The 24,034-nt window shown below is 44.2% G+C and overlaps 1 protein-coding gene across 2 annotated transcripts; it reads left to right on the forward strand.

The window, feature by feature from the left end:
- The first annotated feature begins 695 nt into the window (after positions 1-695).
- On the forward strand, positions 696-24,001 carry SCARB2 (scavenger receptor class B member 2). Of its 2 annotated transcripts, XM_075039102.1 has the most exons (13): positions 696-913; positions 7,622-7,779; positions 11,649-11,796; positions 13,273-13,461; positions 14,247-14,338; positions 15,069-15,188; positions 16,128-16,306; positions 16,865-16,983; positions 18,938-19,011; positions 20,487-20,538; positions 21,189-21,347; positions 21,487-21,557; positions 22,929-24,001. In XM_075039102.1, exons 1-12 carry the CDS (start codon positions 797-799, stop codon positions 21,514-21,516), a joined length of 1,437 nt encoding a protein of 478 aa, XP_074895203.1. In that variant the 5' UTR covers positions 696-796; the 3' UTR covers positions 21,517-21,557; positions 22,929-24,001. The 2 variants fall into 2 exon arrangements, with proteins under 2 accessions (XP_074895203.1, XP_074895196.1); XM_075039095.1 differs by lacking the exon at positions 21,487-21,557.
- Positions 24,002-24,034: the final 33 nt, after the last annotated feature.

Genomic DNA, 24,034 nt, shown 5'->3' on the forward strand with positions numbered 1-24,034 from the left:
GCAAGCCCCTGTTGCAGGCATCTTTTCCTCCTGCCAGCACTGCACCAGGGGGCGATCATGGGTGGGAAGCTGGAGCAGGAGTGCGCACTGTCTTTTGAAAGAGAAACGGGTGCATCAATTTGGTTCTCCGGAGTGGCTTAACTGTGTTAGTGGGAGCTGAACTGTATCGAATTATGGTAGAATCTGATCCCTGTGCAGCTTAATTCAGTCTAGAGGCAGTTCGTGTTCCCTGCAAGTTTTTTTCCCCTAACCATCTTGCTGAAGAATAGCTGGTTTGCTGCTTGTCTTCCAGAAATCCTTTTAAAGACGCCTGCTGCACCCAGAGACGCGCCCTACCAGGTCCCTCCGCAGCAGACGGCGAGATTTCGGCTGCTCCAGCGGGAACTCGTCTGGCAAGCAGGAACAAACCCAAATTATTTTCGCACACGTTCTTCTCTCTCCTGGTAAGCCAGGTACGGCGGCCGACCTGATGCGCTGAGCCAGAACCTGCCAGCCCTGGGTCACAACCCCCCCACCACCCCGGGGGAGAGGTGCGGTCCCACCACCCCGGGGGAGAGGTGCGGTCCCCCCCCTCGCTCCCACCCCTCCACCGGCGGCGGAGCAGCGGCTCCCCACCGCCGGGACGCCCCCCACCGCCGGGCCGCCCCCAGCCCCGGCCCCGCGGCTCCGTCGGCTCCTCCCGGCCCGTCGGCAGGCGGGGCGAGGCGGCCGCCCGCCCCCTGCGCCCGGCCCGGAGCCTGGCAGCGGTGGCGGCGGTGGCGGCGGAGCTTTGTGTCCCTCCTCGGCGGCAGCAGCCATGAAGTCCCTGTGCCTCGTCACCGTGGGGGTCCTGGCCATGACGCTGCTCATCGCCAGCATCTCCTTGCTGGTAGCGCACGTCTTCCAGACGGTGGTGGACCTGCAGGTGAAGGAGGTGAGAGCACGGCCCGGTTCCCACCGCGATCGCTCCTGACCGGCTTATTCCCTCTCAGAATAACCCGGGGAGGAGAGGGAGGGAGGGAGGAGGCTGGCGGGTGTTATTGTCTGGCTCCCCCCTTGCACCAGCTGGGGTTGGGCGAGGGCGGGAGCATCCCTGGGTAGCGTACCCCCCCTGCCCTGCACCACCCGGCTAGGCTGGGGCTCAGGATGGAGCTCAGGCTGCACTGGGCCTGGGCTGGGTACACAATGAGTAAATAACAAGTAAAAATCAGTTCTCTTGAGGCAGCTTTACTGGCTGTGGGGCAGCAGCTGTAGTGAGGAGCCCTCTCCAGAGCACTTGAGGTGAGCAGGGGACACCTAAAGCACCCCTCCTGTTTTGCCATCCCTATCATAGATTTCTTACAGCTTTCACACAGTAGCTTGTTCTGCTGCTCCATTTACTGCTGCCTCTGAAGCACAGCCAGGGGTGCTATGGGCTGAAATACGTGGTAGTTCCCCAGGCTGGGTGATGACAGAGAGGTGTTTCACCCGGTTGCTGAAGGCTGCTTGTAGCACACTTTGGAGACACCCATCCTGGCATTGTTATGAATGCAGAGCCCTTCACCGTTCGTGGTCTGCCTAAGCTTTTGTTCCTCCCATACTGGCTCTTTGCATTTATCCAGTGGTCCAGTGAGAAGGTTCAACTGTGTTAGTGTTAGCAACTCCCTTAAAATACCTGTGAAGCATATAAATGAACAATTATTTATCTACCTAGTCTGGGGAATATCATCCTCTCTGTTATTCTGACAGAAACCAAGAGTGCTAACAAATGAAGGGATTTGGCCAGTGCTATTGTCCAACTGGTGACCAAAGTCTGATGATCCCCTGTGATATCCTAACCAATGTACTGTTCTTTTCTTTGGGGTATTGACAGGGAGCATTTCCTAACATAGAAGCTGTATTGTCTTAAATCATTTTGGTTTAGCGAGTGCAATTTTAGGTTGGCAGTCAGCTTAAAGCAAATTGTGGCACTTTGAAGTGTGCCTGTAAACCTCAGGGGATAGCCAAAAAAAAAAAGGCTACCATAGGGTAAGCTGTCCTGCAGCCTGCCAGTGTCAGCTGCTCTTCAGGAACTGCTCATGCAGCTACTCCTACAGTGTTTGTTCTCGGGTACGTGCCTCTGCCGTGCTGGAGCATCGCATGGGTAATGGATGGTTTATCCTGAAGTCATTTGATGGTCAGCCCCTACCTTTTCTAGGCAGTCTGAAAGCCAGGTGTAAAGTGATGTGATTGTTAATGTATGCAAAGTTGTATGCAAACCAAGCCAAATCAGTACAGCTTTGCATAGGCGTGTGCAGTTCCATCTCCCAGATCTTAGGTCTCTTTGGAAAGGAGTCTGTCATCCTCCGCATCACAGCAGAAGTTCTAATTTCAAGTCTATTATTTCATGCTCTTACCAAAAAAAAAAATGGTTTGGTGGGAGAGTGTAGGACTGTCAGGAATTAGGCGTGATCCTCCTTATGCGTATTATCTCTTAGCTACATGCTCCTTACCCTTAATGGTTGATTATGTAAGAGTAAGTTGGTATTCACTCAGAAGGGCTTTCAGTAATGCAGGATAAAGTTTCCAGAGCTCAGTCTTTTCCTGCTTACCGCTCTTCAGCTCATGCTAGCGTGCATCTGGATTGCACAGAATCAAACGTCCTGCTCCCTGCACTAGCTGCTGACTCCCTCCTGGCCTTCTCCAGGAGCCACACACACAAACTGCAGAAGTACGGTTTTCAGCCCCAAAGCAGGGTGCTCCCAATCACTCTGCTGATTTGGCTGTTTTCCACGTGTGCTGTACCCCACGTGAGCTTTTTCTCATTTGTGTGGTCTGGAAAGTTGCTGTCTCTTGTGTAACCGTGTGTGCAGCTTAGAAAATCTTGTACAAATAGACGAATCTCCATTTGCCTTTGAAATGTGGCAAGACTCGAGCTTTTTCAGCTCTCCAATTGCTCTGCAGTCAGGGGCATTGGACATGAAATGTCATCTGTGCTCTGGCCCTTCTTAGCCTCCTCAACCTCCTTGTCATTGGAGGAGTTGCAGAAGGGGCAAGAGGTTGCCTTTACGACGGGTAGTTCATGTTCCTTTGAGAGCTTTCCAGCAGTCCTGAAACAGAGCTGACTTGAGTGAAGAGCTGTCTTTGCAGTCTCAACTACAGCTGAAATGGAAGACTGCATATTGGAGCAGCTGAAGCACCTGTGTGTCCAAACCCAGGACCTGTGAACCACTGAGGATTGGGTTGGCTTTTCAGCAGGCGATTTGTGTGCTGCATCCTTTCCAGCCAAAGGCAGGGAAAGGGAAGTCTGTTCTTGGATACAGTGGGGGTGTGGGAAGAGTGAGGAATCCGGCTTGGTGTTAGACTTCACATCCCCTTGAAAATCAGCAGGCAGATGTGTAGTGACAAGGACAGTGGGAGCACCTTTCCCAGAAGACATTCAAATCTTGTCAACTTACTCTCTGTCTTATTTGCCAGTCTTACTGGCTTTTTGTGAATTAGAGTGCCATGCCAGATCAGATGTCTAACTTGTCCAATACCTGTTCGTTGTCAGGGGCTAGCATCTGAAACTCCATCAAATAAGGGCGATAAACCCTGTAATGAACAAGAATAAATTAGCTGCCCACAGGAGAAAGGCCTTCCTAGCTGCTAGCAGTGTTTGCCTTATGCAATATGTTGGTTATATGGTTATGTATTTTATCACCATAAGCATGCAGTTTATGAATATAACAACCTTTAATCTATGCACCTAATTCCAAACTTGGGCAATCAATTCTCAAGTGTTTTCGTTATGCCGCATACCTTACACTGATAATTTTAGAAAACACTTAGTCTTCTAACTCCTTGAAATTTCACTGGATTTTTTTTGTCAGCCGTCTCTAGAGCTGGATTGTCTGGAGTGTTTAGGACACAAAAGGCCAGGAAAGATATTTTGTCCCTTGATTTAGTTTATGTATTGATCTTTTTTTGCTGTTGTTGTTTAATGTGAAATACTAGAGCTCTCAGCGCAGTTTAGTGTGGAGGCTTAGATAAAGGGTCAGTTGAGATGCTCCTTTTGAGCAGACCGTTCCAAAGATGCAGGGTCAAAGAAGTCTGTTCATGTTGGCCTGAAAGCTTACCCCGTCACTTGTCTTAAAAAGTTGCAATTAAATTCTGTCATAGATGAGCACATAAAAATACGTCGTGAAACTAGAACATTTTGCAGTTCCAGGGAAAAAAAAAATGAAGTTTAATTTTCTGTGTAGGTTCCGAGAATATTCAGTACCATTTCCCACCCCCACCATCACTACCAGTAACAGTTACATTTGGGAGGGGAAGCTCACTTTTTATTTCCTTTGTGTGAAGCATGGTCAAGATAAGGGAACACCAGCAAATGAGACAGCTGCAAATTCAGGACTGGCATGATAAATAAAATCTGTAGGAAAGATGCTTTGGTACACTTGCAATGAGTATGGACTCCATTTGGCAAGGAGAACCCCTGCTGTGCTTCTGAGTGAAGACAGGGGATCGTATTGTCCACTGGTTTTAGGTTGTGATCTTGCAGCAGATACACCCTTGTATCTCTCTGAGACAGGATCTCTGAGTCTGAGGCCTCTCTAGGCTGCTGCCTGCAAGACTAGTGTCTGACTGGAGGTCTCTGAATACTTGAAGTTGTGCCTCTTGTCCTTACATATAAATGTAGGAAGAGGAAAGGTCTGGTTCTCTGGCCTTATACAGTACAGCAGCAATAACTACAGTGGAGCTGTATCTTTTACATATTTTAGATTAAAAGGCAATCCTGAGATCTAATGTCTTGCAGCCTGCCCAACCTAGTAGTGAACACAAGCTCTGACAAAAAAACAAGCAATCCCAGTCGTGTAACATCAGATCCTACTCTGGTGTAGAGGAAAGTCATCAGAGCTAAACTCGAATGCCATCAGCTGAGGGATGTGGACATATGTTTTGCTCAAAAATATGTGCTCGTATTTTTCTCTCAGGTCTAGGCTGTATAATACCATGTGATAGACCCAAATATCCCATGTAACATTAGGTGAAAAATAGAAGAAAAGAGCTTACCATATTTTGTTATTTGAGAGTTTCACGGGAATCTATCTGAATCCAGCTCAGAAGTTTGTGAATCTGAGTTTACAGCTGGGGCTGTCACTGTACAGAGCTATAAATAGACATAATTTCTGTGGGAGTTCCAAACGGTGTCATGCAGATCCAGGAAATAAATTGCCGGATGACTTGTTTCACTGCCCTTTTGCTCTGTAGACCGTCTCCCAGGGGATCACTTACAATTTCAAAATCTCAGGATCCTGTATTTAAACCAACCTGCCAGAGAAAAGCTCCATCATTTCCTTCTTATTAATGGTCTTTGCGTGTAATCTGATGCATATGTGTATATAGAGAGAGTGTGGTAGAAACTCACATTACATTTAGCGATGCTACATTGAGTTCGGGAGCTTCTTGTTTTCAGTCTAGCTCGGGAGAGGGGCACAGCGGACGTGGCCTCCCTGCACAGTGTAAATCTGATCCCTCTGTCATAAAGGATAGACTGGAGCCTAAAACTGGAATGCATATGACCAGGGTGCACTTGTTCTTTTAAACATTGCACATTTAGACCAAGTAATAATCTCGCATTTTAGTTGCCTCATATGAGAGACATTTGAGCAATAGATGGGTGTCCTGAATATTCTTAGTAGTTGTTAGGGAACAGTTCAAATTCCTAGATATGGATGGTTAAGGTCAAGACAGGCAATAGTTACTCTGTTCATCCTTGTCAAGCTTATACTCATTGTGTTTCATGCACATGAGAGATGTGAGCTTTATGCAATTTAGGAAGGGAGCAGACATCAGTAGTTCACTACACCACCACCTCTGAAATAAATGACTTTGTAATGTGGTTATTTGCATATGGAGAAAAACTATCGTGGTCATCTGTAGGTGTCTTAAATATATTGCTGTCTCACTGCCAGCCCTTTATGGTGGCATCATGGAAACGGTATGCCTGATTTGGGGAGATTTTCTGTTCCTGATCCTACAAGCCAGCTTCAGGAGGGCTCTGTCTGAATACAGGAATGAGCCTCCTTGGCATAGATCACAAGAAAACAGGATCGAAAGCGTTGGGCTGTGTAGGAAATGGTACATACGAGGTGCTGGTAGTTCCAAAGAAATGCTTAAAGCTCCTGAAGCACGTCTAAAATGTCTTACTTTTTGTGGTGAGCGCAGAATACGTCGTTTGAAATTCTCAGAGGAAAGCAGACTGCAACTGTGAAGTGCTACCAGCTGGGTTGGCTTTCATTGCTATTCAGCAATACTGCTGCCATTCCAAGCTCCTGCCAATAAGTTTTTCTTTGAAACAGTCTTCTCTTTAACTAATCATTGAAAATTAAAATCTACATGGAGAGAAAACAGCTCCTTAAGTGGGAAGGCCAAGAATGAGTCCTGAGGCAACTGTGGCTGATAAAGTTAAGACCCCATCAACAGTAACCAAGAAATGGCAGCTGTCCAGTCTGCCCTGCTTTTGAGCCTGCACTTACAATATTTGACTTGTTTTCCGAGAAGAATAAAAAGACCAAGTGTTGGTGAGACCCATTTAATTGCAAATTATTCCCCTCCTCCCCTTCTTCCGCCTACAGGTGATATGGTTTTCAGAGATACAGTTTTCTTTGTGCTTATTCCTGAAAATTCAACTCTGCAAGCCAAATTTCTCTTTACTACCAGAGTAGCAGTACCAGTGTTATAACTATATGAAAAGTCTTGATTTTGGTGGTGGTGGTGGTGATGCTTTTACAGTTGGTGTGAATTTTCTCTAAAATGGAATGGTAATAAAATGAGGCGTTGCAACCTATTTTATATGTTTCTAATGGAGCTACATACAGGTACGGTTGTGACTTTCCTTATAACATGTATATGCTGGTAGGTAAAGGAATTACTGATTCATTACTTAAGTGCTTCCGTCATAAAATAATGATTTATAGCTTTTCTTTTGTAGGTCCACGTTTTATTGGTTACAAAATAGACTGGCATTCCATCGGTCTGGAGATGCACGTGCTCTCATTACTGTAGGAAAGTAATTAAAGAGACAGGGCGAAGAATCTTTGCCCTATTGAGAGACCTCAGAACGGCACGAATCCTAGTATGCCTACATGAAAGCAATTTCTGTCACTTGCAGGTTTTTCTCACAGGGCACTGAAAAACAAAGTCTGATTGCTTTGGAGACAGAATCTCACAGCTGTATTGGAATCTGACACTCTTAGGCAAAGAAATCACAAACACAAGGAATCTAAGCTGCTTTTCTGGCCTTGTTCCTCCTAAGAGGTCTCTCTTAGAACTTTGTGGCCTCCCACTGTTGAGTTCCACTTTTGTATGTAATGTTGGCATGTTTCCTGGTATCTTACACCAGGTTAGGTTTTGCTGACACAGGATATGCCAAAGGATCACAGAAGTGTTTGTGGGAAGAAGTGGAACAACAAACCTTACAAATGTATGGCCCTAGCCTGCGAGTAATTGTAGCATGTGCCTGATCTTGTTGATATTTAGTGAGATGCTTCAAAGTAAAACATATCTGTAAGCATTTGTAGAATTGGGGTCTCAAATTCTATTGCCTGTGCTTGTTCTGAGGGCATAGAATTCCCCTCTTTCCTATAAACATCATGCAGCATCTATCGTTAACAGCTAATCTGTCTTTCTCTTGTTTCAGGGAACAGTACTGAAAAATGGCACGGAAACCTTTGAAGCCTGGGAGGATCCTCCTCCACCAGTCTACATGCAGTTCTACTTTTTTAATGTGACAAATCCTTTAGAAGTGCTTCAAGGTGATACTCCTCTCGTAGAGGAAATAGGGCCATACACGTACCGGTAGGACCATTTCACTATTTTCACTTCTCACTAAACCTGTGGTATGTGTGGAAGCAAAAAAGTGGGGTCCAGAATGCTTGGGATTCCATTCTAGGAGAAAACCTAGCTGTTAATGTGTGAGTAAAAGTTTATTCAAGGGAGCATGGTCATACACCACCCAGACAGTACAACTAGACTGACACTCAGAGAGCCTGCAATCAGTTTCAGATTAAGCCAGTGACTTCTATCAGATTTGGGGCAAGATTTTGCTTGTGTGCTGGTGTTCCTCAGCTGCTGGACACAGAGGAAGTTGTTTGCATCCTGGCCTACTGTCTTATGAGAGGAAAAACAGTTGGGTGATGTTTGAGAGTCTGGGGAGAGGAGTGTTGCATAAAAGCATGATTCATGTGTTCACTCAAAAATTAGTTCCTAGTTGAAGTTGCACAATTCACGTCGGTAAAAATGTGGCCAGAAAACCAGTTAGAGAGTGGTACTAAAGGGATCTTCTTCAGCCAGCCCTCTCGATAAAAACTACTTAGGTTCAGACATATCTACCATTTTTACAGACAGCTGGACTTATTAAGGCCACATGCAGTATTGGAGCTTATCCAGCCTCCTGAATGCTCCCTCTGCATGGTATGGCTCCACACTGAACAGTCTGAGTCTGCTGCACATGGAGAGATTTTAAAGTCACCTTACAGATGAGTTTTCCTTCAGAGCTTCATTCTGCTCTGCGGCATGCAGCAGTGGAAACCAGGAGCAGTCCTGTGGCAGGAGGCATTATGACATTGATTTCTCATCATCAGTCTCGCTTCTGGTCACACACACTTATTCAGACCAGGCACTGGTTCAGTGCCAGAAGACGTTGTCTTTACCTAAGCTGCAAAATTATCGGAATCTGGTTGTTAGTACTTGAAAAAATACTATAGAATAAAAGGGAGAGCCTTTGTGGTAGCCTTGGTCTCTGCAGTATGTCTTGCCTTTCTGTTTCTTTCCTCCCACACCTCAGCTTTGCTTCACCCTCTGCCATCCATCTTTTCCCCTGTCTCTTCTGTATTTCAGTACTATGTCTGTTTAGCCTTGGCAAACTACATGTGGTACTTGGCAGAATACCTTGTATTAGATAAACCAGTAGAGCTGGAGAAAAGATACACAAGCTTTCAAGTTCCCAAGCTTGTCTTCAGGTCTCTGTAGTGTAATGCTGATAATTAGTCAGCAGTGCATTCTCTCCGTCAGGAAGATAAATAGGGCCAGCTCTGGGTGTAACAAAGCTACATGAAACCACATAGGCCCATGCTGTTCTGCACCCTGGTACTCAGTCCCCTTTGCTATCTTCTTTTTTTCCCTTTCCTTAGCTCCGAGTGTCTTCTGGGCGTCATGCGCAGCCCAGTTTGTGGAGCTGCACCTTATCCATGGAAGAGTTCAGTGGGATGGACAGGGCTGGTGGTGTAGCTGGCTGGGTTGGGCTGTGCCCAAGGGGAGGCCCAGCCTGAGCTGCCGGTTTGTGGCTCTCTGGGAGAGCCTTCCCCTGCAACGCACCACAGGCTGGCTGTGAACGGGTCAGGCGATGCAGGCTCTCCCTGAATTGTTTATTGCGGTGCGAGGGAGGGAGGCTGCGTGTTCCAGCGCTGCGTGTTTCAGTTGCTTCCGGCTTGCTTGGTTAGCCTCATTTTGACATGTCTGAACAGGATTCCACTGTGCTGTGCTCTGTCTGATAGAAGAAAGAGGAAAGTTAGCAAGTGGAGTGCTCTTTTCCAGCAGATTCTTTAATCCTCGCCTAGCTATCGCTGCCGACTGTACCAGACTGTCAGCAGTGGGTGGGGGAAGAGAGGAGGCATGTGGGAGGAGAGAGAGAAGGGAGGGATGTTGCAGACATACTGCATGCTCGAGCCAGGGAATAAACACCGAGTTTGTCTCACAGGCCCCATGCAGCAAAGCATTAAAGACCCATTTAGATTTAGCATGTGGCAGAACACCTAAAATGCCCTGAAATGAAGTGCATGGCTTAATGTTTTTATAAAACAGGGTATTGGGGAGAAAGGCTGGAAGTGAACTGGCCCAGACAAACAGAGAAAAATAATCTAATGAGGAAGAGAGAGGAGGTGCGATGGCTAAATAGAATCTCTTCCTGCATGTTCTTCCTGCAATTCATAGTTTTGACCAGCACACATTGTAAACCCAATTAACGCAGACGTAGAGTCTGTAACAAAATATTGTAGTGCTTGTGTTTTTAAATCCTGAAGTTGAATTTGCAGCATATAAAATAATTAATTATAAAGTGCAAGGGACTTATCTGCCCAAGCCTGCTGAGTCCCAAAGGACACTTGAATATAGGCTGGTCTTGCACACATTTACAGCTTTTTGCCTTTAACATCTGAGATCCTCCTACTCATATCCCTAATCAGGGAGTATTATTTTTCTCTCCGGCCCTTTTAGAGTTGGAGAGGCTTCTCAGGTTAACTCTGGCCTATTTTTAGGGAAGGCACTTCACAACTGTCCATTTCCATCCCCTCAGTTCAAGTCCTAGGGTATAAAGTAGATTGCTGTACAAGAGACTCTTGCCAAATCAGGCTGGAAGTGTTGCCAGACCAAAATGTTCCTAGGTCGTAGGGGATGCTGAAGAGTGGTAGATAAGCTATTTGTATAAGGAAGGTGGGAAATGTTTGAGTTCTGACAAGAATAGTTTCATGGGCCTTTGCAGTTTGCTTTCAATTTGAAATACTGAGCCAGAGTAATACAGCCTGTCATGAAGCTGCACTGGTGGATCTAGTGCAGCCAGGATAGGATCTAGGATCTGAAGTGAATGAGAAACATCATAGCACAGAGTCTTGCAGAATAATTGACCTTCACATCTTGGGACTTAAAATTTACACAGGAAGCAAAGCAATGTAAAAGTCAACAAACTCTTGAGTGAATATAGACTTATGAAATATTCAGTGCATTTCACTTCATGTGTATGCCAAAAGGATCATGCCATGAGCAGGCAACCTGCCATTTCCCTTTTCAGGTTTGCCGAAGACACGTGTAGAGCTCATTTTGAGCCTGAGCCAGCCAGTTTTGCAGAACTGTATGTTTCTTGTTTGTGAAATGGTAGTGGCAACAGACTGAATTATGGTTATGACAAGTGTTTCAGAGTAATTAAGATCTGACATACTCATCAGGCCAGCAGGTAGCATTTGATGTTTCTTGCCAGTTGCACTTGTTTGTCAGCAATCCTGAGTTTTTTCTTCTTGTCTGAGTGCTTAGACAGTGAGAGAAGCAACCTCCCAGGCCATGAGTAGTTCACGGCAAAAATTCAGTTGAATTTCTGTCGTGTCCAGGATTCCTGCCTGAGAATTAAAGGAAAAGAGCTAAAATGAGGCTGGTTCTGCAGTTGTGTCACATGTAAGCCCAGAATTCCTAGTGCAAAGTACTCTGAAGCCAGCAGAAAGATTCTGGTAGGTTCTTAGGTCAGGTTAAGGAGGCTTACATGAAGCCTACATGTTGTTCTGCCTGGGAGTGAATTTTGCCTGCAGCAAAGAGGCAAAAGTTTAATTTTTAAATTGTACTTCAAGAGCAGTCCCATATAGAGTGCCTCTAAATCCTTCAGTACTGTCTGAAATTGTTCTCTTTCCTTGGAGGTTTTTAAAAACAAGGCAAAAATATAAAGCACAATTAACACGTGCGGTGGCATTTTTGGAAGCACCCTGTGAGGTCTGATTCAGCTTACACTGACACAAAGGGCAGTTCGGTTGCTGACAGCAGCAGTAGCAAAAATGAATCTGCTCCCAACGAACTGAAAATCCCCCCCTTTATGTGCTCAAAGCAGTAGAATAGCCAGAAGTTAATTGCAATTAATGTTATGTGTACTCATTTAACTTGCTTAGAGAACAAACTCTTTTGTTTTTCAGAGAATACAGGCCAAGAGTGCACGTTCAGTTTTTGGACAACGGTACCAAAGTGTCTGCTCTGAATCCAAAGACGTATGTATTTGAACCTCAGAAGTCAGTTGGAGATCCTGAGGTGGACCTGATTAGAACAGTTAATATTCCTGCAGTGGTGAGTTCTCTTTAATTTCTGCTTGGAAATCATCCTTTATAACTAGCAGCTTGTTGCTTCCTACTGTCTCTCCCTTTGTGGTAGATAAATGTGATTGAAGAACGAGAGAGGCAGTTTATGTCCGGGGCAGATACTCTATTCAGTTTTGGTTTGGACCGTTGTGGGTTTTTTTTATTATGTTCCTCCCTTGCCATACACCTCTGGAGTATTAGTACCTCACCCTTGCACTGAGAGCTGACACACACTTCAGAGATGACCAGAAATCAGGCTTGTTGGGTTTCCATGAGTAAGTGAAACTAGGGTATTAGTGAGTTGAAATGCACAGGATTTTGAATGAGAAAGATTGGAATGCTTGCAGGTTTTTTTGTCAAAGTTGCCTCCAAGTCTGCGTCTCAAACTGAAAAAAAAAAATAAATTATAGCAGAGGAGTTTCAGATACAGCTGAATGAAAAGGTGCTCTCAGAATAAAATTAAAGTTAAAACATGCACCCCCAAACTGTGTTAGGTGAAAGTACTCTGCAAAGAAAGTCTCATTTTGGTGATCAGAGGCAGACAATTACTTTTGGTCTCACAGAGGGATAGTATGAGAACAAGCAGATCTAAAGCTGTCATACCTTCCAAAGGAAATTAGACTGTACTAAAGTACTTGTTGGTTGTATAACTAAGCCTTTACTCCCCGTAGTAGTTTAATTGACTTCAATTACAGGGTACATTCATTTCTACCTTTTCCCCAGCATTTCCAAAAATGTCTTGTCTGATTTTATGAATGAATACGTAAATGTACTGTCTATAGTAAGAGATAGGACTCAGCTTACTGAAAATTGCAAATAATACAGTCACTGTATTTACAATTCCTCCCAGGCGTTTGAGTGGTGGTAAGAATTATCTCTTGTTCAGATTTTTGACTGTGATGTACTGTAACAGGCAGTACTAGAAGAACTACAGGTTGGTTCGCCCAAGGAATATGCCCTTCTTTTGTTTTTGCTTTTTTAAAGACATGTTGTAAAATCACTTGTGAGCTTGAAAGGAAATATATTTTGGTATTGTTTGCATTTTGGAGAAATGGCTATTTTTTAAAAATGGCTTTTAAAAGTGTAAACCATAACTTCCTAAGGGTGAAATTCAAAGCATGTCTCCAGCTATAATATACTTGTGAAATTCAGGCTGTTTATAAAGCCGTTTTGCACATTTCACTTAAAATCCATTCTTAAAGACTATGGTGGTTAATGGCATGGAACTGAGCTGGTTGTGTGCCAGTGCCAGGCTGTACAGGAATCTGCAAGGGCAGGTCCCTGTGGGAGAAAAGCTGAAGAACCTGTTAGCCAGCACATTACTTGCCACGAGTGGAAATAATGAAACTGAAAATAACAGTTGAAACATGTGCAATGCTGAAATGTGTCTGTGTTTGTATGCAGCTGGTATTATTTATTTTACAGTAAACCTGACCATTGCTCTCTTATTCCAATCCCCTGGCAGACTGCGATGGAGTGGACCAGGTCAACCCCTCTTCAGTTTGCCACAGAGGTGCTGCTGCTTCTGTACCAAGAATCCCTGTTTACAGTTCGCACCGTTCATGAATTACTGTGGGGCTACAAAGACAGGCTCCTGTCAACCATTCATATTTTGCATCCTGAGATCGATCCAGTATTTGGTTTCTTTAATAAGGTAACTGGTATGCAAGACTTTCTCATGCTTTAGATGGGGAATGATGTCATTGCTACAGAGTTTGGACTGACATCGCCAGCCAGTTGAGAAGGATGTGCCTGGACTGAGGCCATGAGGTAGGCTGCAGAAATAGCAAAAGGATGTTCCCTCTTCAGTTTTGCTGTATCTAGGCACTGGCTGGTAGCACAGCTGTGAGTGTTTTATCTCACTTCCCTTTATCAGGTATGGATAAACTTCCCAAATGTGGCTATAAACCACACCGCTATTGTCTGTGCTCGCTTGAATAACAGGGGCTTTGTGGGTCCAGTTGTGCAAACTATTAGAAAAATTTCCTGACCAGTTTCTTTAGTAATTGATTGAAATTGCATGTTATTTCTGTGCTGGAGCCATTACTGGCTTGCACGGTGTTTCTGGTTGCACATTATTTTGGGCTGTGGGGACTCCTTGTTTCCTGGAGATCAGCTGCAGTGCTCAGGTTATTTTCTGTGGGTTTATTTTTTTGCTAAGGGCTGTTTTTTTCAGTGGCAAATTTCAAAAGAAAAAAAAGGTTAATCTGATGTTATATTTCCTTCACTTGGGAGGTGTAAGAATCTAGCCCAGTCACTTCCACCTCATTTATATTCAAGGTAGAGTTTAATGAATTGCATTTACCTCAGGGGGAGTCCATCACTCCTAGGGTGGATTTGAAAGTGATGACAGCTTAAACTCCTGCCACTCCCTTGTAGTTACCAACCAGGTGTTACAGAATGAATGGAGTGATTAAAAACTCATGTATCTATTTGCAGATGAATGGAACTGATGACGGAGAATATGTTTTCCTAAGTGGGGAAACGAACTACCTTAACTTCTCAAGGATTGTGGAATGGAAAGGAAAAGAGTAAGTTTTTCAGTGTGGCGTGGTGACTGTCAAAATCTGCCCCTTTTCACATTTTGGATGAACATAAGCAGTGTTTACAAAAAAAAGAGTCCTTTTATTCTGATAGTGGTGGTGGCTCTTAGCAGCTGTAGCTTCACACCAGCCCCCCAGTATTTTGGGATGTGTCATGTAACTACGAAAGGAAGACAGGCCCCGGCCCTTACAGAGCAGACTGCTGTGAATACTCACCTCTGAACCCCTGACTGCTCCTTGGCAGTGCAGTCCCTCCTCTAGGACACCCATCCCAGCTACCTGTGGGGACGCTATTCCCGCATCTCAACAGCCAGTGTTTCCAGACACCACCCTTCCTTGCTACTCTGTACCCCGAGCCAAGGCTGGGACACCCTGTGCCTGGGTATCTAACACTGCTTCAGCGAGCAGCGTGTGTTACAAAGAAGCCAAAGATGAACTACCTAAAGCATCTCTCTCCCATTAAACAAAACATCTGCCAGCAATTACATATACGGGAGGATCTCTTGCAGACTTATTCTTGCTTGCCTGGCGCCAGTTTAAAGAAACTGTAGGTGCAATTTAAACCCGTTTTAGTACCCTTTTTTGTTAGCGGGTCTGAGGCAAGAGGACTTAGCACTGTACAGGTCTGATTCTTGTTTGCTTAGACCATGAGCTGGCATCGCCTGACCACTGCTCAAAGATCTTTTAACCCTTGCTCTCTTTGCTTCGTTTTCTTCAGGTCACTGAGCTGGTGGACAACAGAGACGTGTAACATGATCAATGGAACAGATGGGACATCCTTTCACCCGCTGATTAGCAAAGATGAGAACATTTATATCTTTTCTTCTGATTTCTGCAGGTAAGGAGAAGAAAATGTCGCTCAGACTTTAAAGCAGAGCATTTACATCCATTCTTCTTGAGGTTTCACGTTATTAGGCTGGTGTTTTTCCTCACATGTTTTTATTTAACAGTATGAGTGTTCTGCATTTATTCATGGTATGGAGGATGAGAGAGTTACACCAAAAAAAACCCAGTCTGTATCAAGTTAAGGATGTGCTACTTCAAAATAAAGATAAAGTGAAAATATGGAAGATGACTGGAAGGACAGACTGGACTGCCTTGCATGGCTAGTAATGAAGGGAATGGAAGGGTTTATATGAACCTTGTCTGAAGCTTCCTTCCTTCAAACTCTTCCTCTGTGCTCTGCTTTTTTAGAGAACCCAGATTACCCTCTTCACAGATTCATGACTTGACATGATGCTGTTTGAAATGCGAGAAGATGCAGGAAATCTTGGTGTTTCCTTCCTTAGGTTCCAACTTGTCTCCTCCCTTGCCCATTTCCCTGTCTGTGAAGAACAAAACCTATCTGAAATTCTCTATCTAAATCAATACAGATGCGTGTTACACTAAATTCAGGACTTGCCAAATTGTTCTGCTTTCCACGACTGTGTTCCTTTCCTTGTCCTTCTCGGTAGCATGTACCAGCACTGTCTCATACAACACGCAGTAGCAACAGAGTGAGACCCTGAAATGCTGAAGGCAGGCATCAGTGTCCCTGGAGCAGCACAGCTGGTGCAGGATCATCTATTTTGTGCAGCAGCAGAATGACGAGATGCATATTTGCTGATCAAAAGCCTATTAAATTTAATACAGAAGATCATTGGAATGGGCTTAAACCAAACCTCTAGCTTATTGTAAACATAAGTTGATACACAGGCATCAGCAAAGAGACATCTGCAGCAGGTGTCGGTGTGTGCTAAAGACTAACAAATCTGGGTCTGGCTTTTCTTCCTTGCAGATCTCTTTACCTGGTGTATGACAGCTCAGGAACTGTTGCAGGCATCCCAACCTACCGCTTTGTGCCCTCTGCTATGGTGTTTGCCAACACGACGGTTAACCCAGACAATGCTGGATTCTGTGTGCCACCAGGAAACTGCCCTGGCACTGGTGTCCTCAACGTCAGCATCTGCAAGCAAGGTATGTTACCAGGCGGTGGAAGCAGACTGGAAGGACATCAGTGGGAACATATTTCTCCTTTCTATCTGAAATATATGAGGACAGTTTGGTGAGGCCTGTAGGGGTATGACTGTGCTCAGTGAAATCGGTCACCAACAAGTGATTGGTTGGTTGTAAAACTGCAGTAGCAATCTGTGGGGATGTTCCTGTGAGATGCTGTCTGCTCCAGCAGTGATTTCAATCAAGGAATCAGAATGAAGTACCAGGATCCACAGTGAACAGCTTGGGCATTTATCCTCTGCTCTATTCCAGGTAGCTGTCACATCTGAGTAGTTGAATGAAAACAGTGCAAAAGACCAGCATGCAAGCGTGAGGCATGAAGCTGTGCTAATGCTGCACAAGAGAAAATTTGGCTTGTTCTGAAGACAGGGAGTCAGAGTGTTGATTCGGTAGCTCCAGACTGGCCTTTTCCTTTCACTGTAAATAGCACAATGGGAAGAATTTTGAGGTCCTCAAAGACTTCCTCACGTCCTGCTCTGCCTGTTTTAGGTGGTGACTTTCTATGTTTTCACATTCTAGGTGCTCCAATATTTCTATCAGCTCCACATTTTTACCAAGCAGATCAAAAGTTTGTAGAGGACATAGAGGGCATGCATCCAAAAAAGGAGTATCATGAGACGTTTCTGGACATCAATCCTGTAAGTGCAGCCTTTTTTAAAGAGTTATACAGGTGAATCCAAGCTCGTGGGTTTAGGTCACCTTCTTGGATGGCGTGTATTGACATAGTCCTATTGACCTCAAGGAGGCTGTACTAGTTTATGTGGAACGGATCTATTTGTGTTTGCTTGTATAGACCAAACTTTGCTGGATAGCAGGAATTAAAATTCTTTTCCCATTGTACCTGTGCAATTAGAGATGCCATCAGACTGGTAATGTTGAGATGAAGGAGTTAAAATATTTCTTAGAAGCAGATGAGGCTACTTTTCCTGTTCACCCTGTCATCTCAACCATTTGAGTGTTATCTTGGCTGTGTTTTCCCCAAGCTGAAGAAGCTAGGTATGTGGACCAAGAGAGTAAATCAAGATTCAGTCAATGTTGGACTTGGTTTAGATACCATGGGGCCACAAGCAGAGAGATGCAGAAGCGTGGTGATTATGTCTTCCATGGAAGTTTACAGAGTTGTTGGTATTCTCACCGTGAAATGTCAGAAATAAAGGGAGCTTGCAGCTGGTGGTCCATGGTTTTATACTTGTGGTTTAACCCCAGTAGGCAGCTGAGCACCACACAGCTGCTCACTCACTCCCCGCCAAGCAGGATCGGGGAGATAATCAGAAGGGTAAAAGTGAGAAAACTCAGGTTGAGATAAAGACACTTCAATAAGTTAAAAAAAAAAGAGAGAGAAACAAAACCAAGAAAAAGAAGTGATGCAAAAAAATGCCAGTTGGTCACCACCAGCCAGTCCTCAAGCAACAGCAGCCCTGGCAAACTTCCCCCCCCAGTTTTTCATCACTGAGCATCATGTCATAAGGTATGGGATATCCCTTTGCCTGGTTTGGGTCAGCTGTCCTGTCTGTGTCCCCTCCCAGCTTCTTGCCCACCCCCAACCTACTCACTGGCAGGGCAGTGTGAGAAACAGGAAAGGCCGTGAGGCTGTGTAAGCGCTGTTCAGCGATAACTAAAACATCCCTGCGTTATCAACGCTGTTTTCATCACAGTTCCAAAACATAGCCCGATACCAGCTACAATGAAGAAAATTAATTCTATCCCAGCTAAAACCAGTACAACACTGATGTCGACATCCACACATAGGGAATGCAGGTCCAGGGAAAGAGCAAAACCATGACCTGCCTAGTTTACAGAAACAGAGTACTCTGACTCATCAAGCTGTTATGTGTAGCTAAAGCAGGAGGAAATTGCATAGTTCCTCTCTTAAGGTCTAGTGCATATGCTGCTTGGTATCTGGTTTGGTGCCAGGTTCTTCCTGTTACCGTGCTCCTACTTACCTGGCCTTTTTTGTACTACCATAAAATGAGCTTTGCACCTCCCTCCTCCCACTCACTCTCCAGACTAAATTTTGCTGCTTGAATGAGGAAAATATTCCTATGCATCCAACTGGAACTCTTACTGTAGTGGTGGCATTACTGTGAGAAGTGTTTCATGCTCATTGTCTCTCTGGCCGTACACTGCGATTGACTGCGTCAGTATCTGTTTTTCACCCTTTAGAAAGAAAGGCTTGTCTTGTGGCTGAGATTGCAGTCTCTGCAACAGTACTCAGAAACCAGAACAAAGAGCTGTAGGTGGTAGCCTTTTCCAAAACTACAGCTGGATCTGGAATAAAGGGGATCTCTCTGTAGCGTAATTGTAAGTTTGCACAGCACAGCACGATGGCACCCTTATCTCTGTTGCAACCTCTTCACATCGCCTTAATTAAGAGGCAGACTGGAATGTAGGCATGAGTTACAAGAGTGTCTTGGTGAAGGGAAATAAATAATAACCCTAAGTAGGTCTTGTCTTGTCTTGTCAAGTCCACACCAGTGTAAGTATTAGGTTGTATTCTCCCAGTTCCTATTATTTCACATTTACTCTTTTTTTTTCTTTTTTTTTTCTTTTTTTTTTTTTTTTTTTAACACTGTGATTTCTTTTATTCCTCAGCTGACAGGGCTTGTCCTGCAAGGAGCCAAGCGGATGCAGATCAATGTTCACGTCAGAAAATTACCTGAATTTTTGTAAGTGTTCTCTGCTGCGGGGTGGATATCTCAGATCTGATTTGATTCTCAAAATGAATTTGTCTGCAGTGTTCAGATGGAATATTGGTTGGAGAGAGCCAATAAAAGGGAGAGGGGAATCCAGCCAAATCTCAACTACGAGTGGCAGTATCCTCTCTTCTCATAGGTCAAGTAGATTTTGCAGTTCCATCTGCAGAGTAAAGACAGTATTCAAGAAAAGCAAGATGTTATGGACAGGTTCCATGTTATGCTTGTGGTGGCATCAGTCATATCACACTGGTTTGTTTGCTCCGAGCGAGGGTCTGCCACAGTGGAGTGCAGCTAGAACTCGGAGAGTGGCTACTCACTGCAGTGAGGACATGCCATGCTACTCTTCACAGCTTTTAGGAGACGAAAATATTGGAGTTACCATCATTTCTCAGCAGTGGTCACATGAAAACCAAAGTGTGATGGCATGACCCTAGACAGGGCTGCCCATGCCTTTCCCTGACAAGCCCAAAAAATAGATCTAGTGGTGTGTCTCACAACAATAGGCAAGTCCTATCTAAAACTCAGGAGGGAAGGCTCATTTGATCAGCTGGAGGGAAGTACCTTGCCTGTGACTGCATTGATATGATAAAGAGAAATCTTTGTACTGCAACTTTGGCAGTCAATACAAGCCTACAAATGGGAACGGTGTCCCATCCCAAGTAACATGTGAGTAAAATGCCCCTTTTCTTCTTTGTTGCAAGTGGATTCTGCCTGGTTTTCTGGGTCTTCCAGTTTGAGGGGGATGTCCCCAAACTGCAGCTCAGTTGTGCAGAAATACCGTTCCCTTCATCTTGTGTCTTTCTGACATGTTGATTTATTTGTCACCAGTGCTGTGTGATAGCTATTCTTCCCACTCAGCTTCTGAGCTGACGTTTATTGGCACAGCTTTGCTATATATTATAATGAAAAAAGAAGTATTTTATCTTCCTGATCCTCTTGGGAGAGTCGGTGATGTTTCTTCAGAATAGCACCGCCTTGTTTTCTAGTGCCCAGGAGCTGTTACATTAACAGAACTTAGGAGTAAGCTGTTATTTCATGTGCGCCAAATGTCGGGGGTGCTGTTGTGCGCATGTTGCTTGGACAATAGTTTCTGTGTTTTACAAATATGAGTAACCTTCAACATCAGCTTAGCTTAGCGTTCCTGCTGACTGGCACAAATCTGTCATTCAGTCGGTTATTAATGAGCCTCTTATGGATCCCTCTCTTCCTCTCTCTACCAAGTCCCAAAATACGCCATTGCTCCCAAAAGAGAATTTATTATTCATCATGGAGATTGAGATTGTTCTACTCCAGTAGGGAGGTGAAAATCAACAATAAAAAGGAACAGCCCAGAGTTTTTTTAGGGACAGTTTCCACATTCATTGTTCTATTATAATCTGTCTTCAGAACCCTCAAGTTGAAAAGTTGCAAAACCATAATTTTTTATTGATTTTTTTTTTACACAGTGAAACAGGCAACATCCGAACACTAATTTTCCCAGTGATGTATATAAATGAGGTAAATATTTTTGTTATTTCTTTGCAGCACTGTGGTATGTTTATGCTTGCAAAAATACTGTCTTTGAGCTAACCAGAAAAGAAAATGCTGGTTTTGTTTTATACAGTGATAGGTAGGAAGCTGTTGCTGCTTCTTAACTAACATCCTCCTGCTGCTTGTTGACCATAGTATGAAGTTCAGCCCTGCAAAACGCTCTCAGTCAGACAGTCCTTTTAATTTCAGAGGTATTGGCCGTGAGGAAAAGGGCTGCTCAGATGAGAAGGCGGGAGTTCACAAGATCACATCTTTTTTTGAGTCATCTTTTGTGAATATTCCTGTGCTGTAGTTGGATCACTGAATTAATTGGATTCAGGGAAGACTCTAGGGGACTAGTTTAAATAACATACACCATTATTCCAGGCCTATATCATTCCATTCCTAAACTGAGAGTTAAAAATCACTACTTTCTTTTGAAATGCAGACTAGATTATCCCTCTGGCCACACAAGGAGAGCTAAGAATTCTTGGAGGAAAGGTATATTGAGAAACAATGAAGCAGAGGTGGAGAGTTGTGGGAGTGTTGTTTCCCTACCCTTCAGAAAAGTAAAGCGGTCTAATACAAAGAAGAACAGAAATAAATCTTTTTTTTTTCTTCATTTCTCCCTGCTCCAGAGTGTTCTGATTGATGAAGTATCTGCCAGCAAACTCAAGCACGTCCTGCTGGAAGCCAGTGTTGTAACTGGAATCCCCTTCGTAATCATGGCTCTAGGAATTGTTTTTGGGATTGTTTTTATTGTGCTTGTGTGCAGGTCCCGGGGAATAAGTGAAGAGGTAAGCAGCATTTGAATTTGACCTTGCTTACTGTACATCTGCCTGTATTTGATTTTCTTTTCGTTGTTTTTACCTGTTCTGTGTCTTTCTGCACACAAACATTTTTATATGTTGTTTTTGTTTAAAATGACCTTTCTAGGGAGGGGAAGTTTTAATAGACTCAGAATAAATGCACCAAAGCAAAAGAATGGAGCTAATATAAGAAACACGGTAAGGCAGGTTGTATCTTCTGTGCCTAATTCCTTTGCTAACAGTAGTGTAAAAAAAAAAATCAGCCTGTCTAGAGGACCCTGAAGGATAAGACGCAAAAGTCCACCATATGTGATGGACAGATTCAGTCAGCGACAATCTGACAGTTTTTTCAGTAGAAACAATTGTGTTGTGCCACTTGATTATTTTTCAGAATATTTATGACCAAAACCAGATGAATTTTACAGACAACAGCATGCAGAAGTTTTATCCAGACAGTACTAGTTTCTATGTCTATTTATGAAAAGTTCTGTCACAAAATGACACGCTGGCCTTAACGTTGCTAGCCATGTTGAAAGCTGATGCCAAAATTTCACCCTGATAGGCAAGGCAGTTGGGTTCAGGTGGGACAAGCTGTGGATCCTTTGGTTAGAGAAACAGACTGGGTACTCTAGTAGGCTGTTTCCTCCTTATAGTTGTTGTGGTCTTAGTGTGTGGTCTTGCTTGTATGATGTTTCCTAAATACTTCCTAACAGTGTGAGAAAGCGCCCTCACACCTACCTCCAGAGCACCCAGCCACACCGTGCGTATGCTTTGTCTTAGTCAGTGGGACCCGTCTGGGTCAGTGGGTCCCGCTACCGTCACATCTCTGGTGGGACTAGAGGTGTGACAGTAGTGGCAGCAGTGGCGGCCCTTCGGCGGTGAGGTCTGCAGCCTCCTTTCCTTGAGCAGTGGCTTTGAGCAGCTGATCTTTGGCGCTCTCGGCTTCATTCTTGATTTTCTCTCTGCGTACCCAGGAAGCGTTTCATGAGCAGACGCTCTCAGGACTGTACTTCAGGCTCCTTTACAAGAGAGACTGGTGCTTTTTGCTTTGAGCTCTTGAGCCTGCCTGTGTTATTGACAGGCTCAGCTAGAGAGTCAAAACCATCCCATTGCCTGAGGCCCCTGTCCCAAGCTTTCATGCCCCACCCTACATGTATAGCTTCATACCAGCTCTCTTCGATGTTCCTGAACACTGCATAGGGATTAAAACGACAAAGGGACACCTAAATTCCATGTTTTCTCTACATTGCTTTTGTTGCTTTTCCTGCAAACAAAAGTAATTCAGCTAGTTATAGCTCTCCTTCTGATTGTCCCTCCCACCAGGGTGGTTATGGCCTGCCATCATCTGTAAGGTGCTACGGTGAGCCCGAGGTCCCTGCCAAGCCACCGTCCACCCTCTGGCGCTTTTCTGGTGCAGTGCTGGTTCTGTTGCAGGAAACTGTACTTAGAAGTAGGAGCCAAGAGCTTTTTCCTTTCCTGTTTGGAGTCTCGGCGATCCAGCCTCCCCACCGTGGAAGCGCTCTAATGTGCCACGCTGAACTTTGCTGTGTTGCGATTTTTTTCTTTCAGAGTACCGAAGATGAAAGGTCCCCACTCATCAGGACGTCTTAGTAGATTTTCTTTAACATGTGAGCTTGGAGAATAAACTCTTAGAGCTGACCTAATACCAACTACCACTACCCAGTGTTGTCCACTGTGGAGAAACGATCGTGTCAAGTATAACTTTTTGTGGTATAGAGATGGAAGAGAATCTGCACTGTCATCAGGGGAGGAGACTTTTCTTACCAGCTAAGTTACAACTTTAAAACTACATTTTAAAACTGCTTGAGATCCTGCTTTTCTCAACCCCGCACTCTCTTTGTACCTGCACTGACAGCCATAGACGATCATAACCACTATATCAGCGAAAATAAAATGGCCCGATTCATTACAGAAACGACACGGGTAAAACTTGCAAATGGCCTTAGGAGTGTGGGCTGCGAAGTACCCTTCTAGAAAGAGAGCAGACTCCTGTATCGCCCAGGAACAACGGACTATTTTGCTGTAGGCCTAGTATTGTCTTTTCTGTAAAGTGTTGCGCGCTACTTATTACCAGTATGCACTGACTGTTTATTATTAATGTCATTGGTCCTTTCACAAAACTGATTTGTACAACTAATCCAAAACACTGAGTGAAATGCTTTTCCGTACAGACCTCTTAACTGTTCTAACTCTGCACAGGATCCCGTTGCATGTTAGCGATGCATTTATCCTTAAGGTTTGGGGTTTTTCCTTCAACTTAAAATGGAGAACACAACATGACATTGTTCTTGATGGTAGAGGGTACAAAAATGGTGTTCTTTTCCCCCTGGTATTTGTGTCACAGTTATCAGCTGTGTGGTTTAATGTGAATGCAGACTTGGCAGTTACATTTGCTGTTTAGGATAAAAGCACACCTCCATGTTAAGGTATGTATAGGGCCCTGAGAAGTCATCACACTTTTTTTACTTGTCAAGCGGGAACTCGTTTTAAAAATCACAGAAGTATTTTTTTCCCCAATTAAAAGAATATTCTCACTGAGAAGTATTTCCATTAGATCTAGATAGCGAAACATATTTTAAAAATGTATCGTTGTCTTCTAAATAGAGGCATTGGTTTTTGCATTGTTTTGGTTTGGGTTATTTTTCCTAGCTGGT

The sequence above is a fragment of the Buteo buteo genome, chromosome 1 (assembly GCF_964188355.1).
Source record: "Buteo buteo chromosome 1, bButBut1.hap1.1, whole genome shotgun sequence".
Lineage (NCBI taxonomy): Eukaryota > Metazoa > Chordata > Aves > Accipitriformes > Accipitridae > Buteo > Buteo buteo.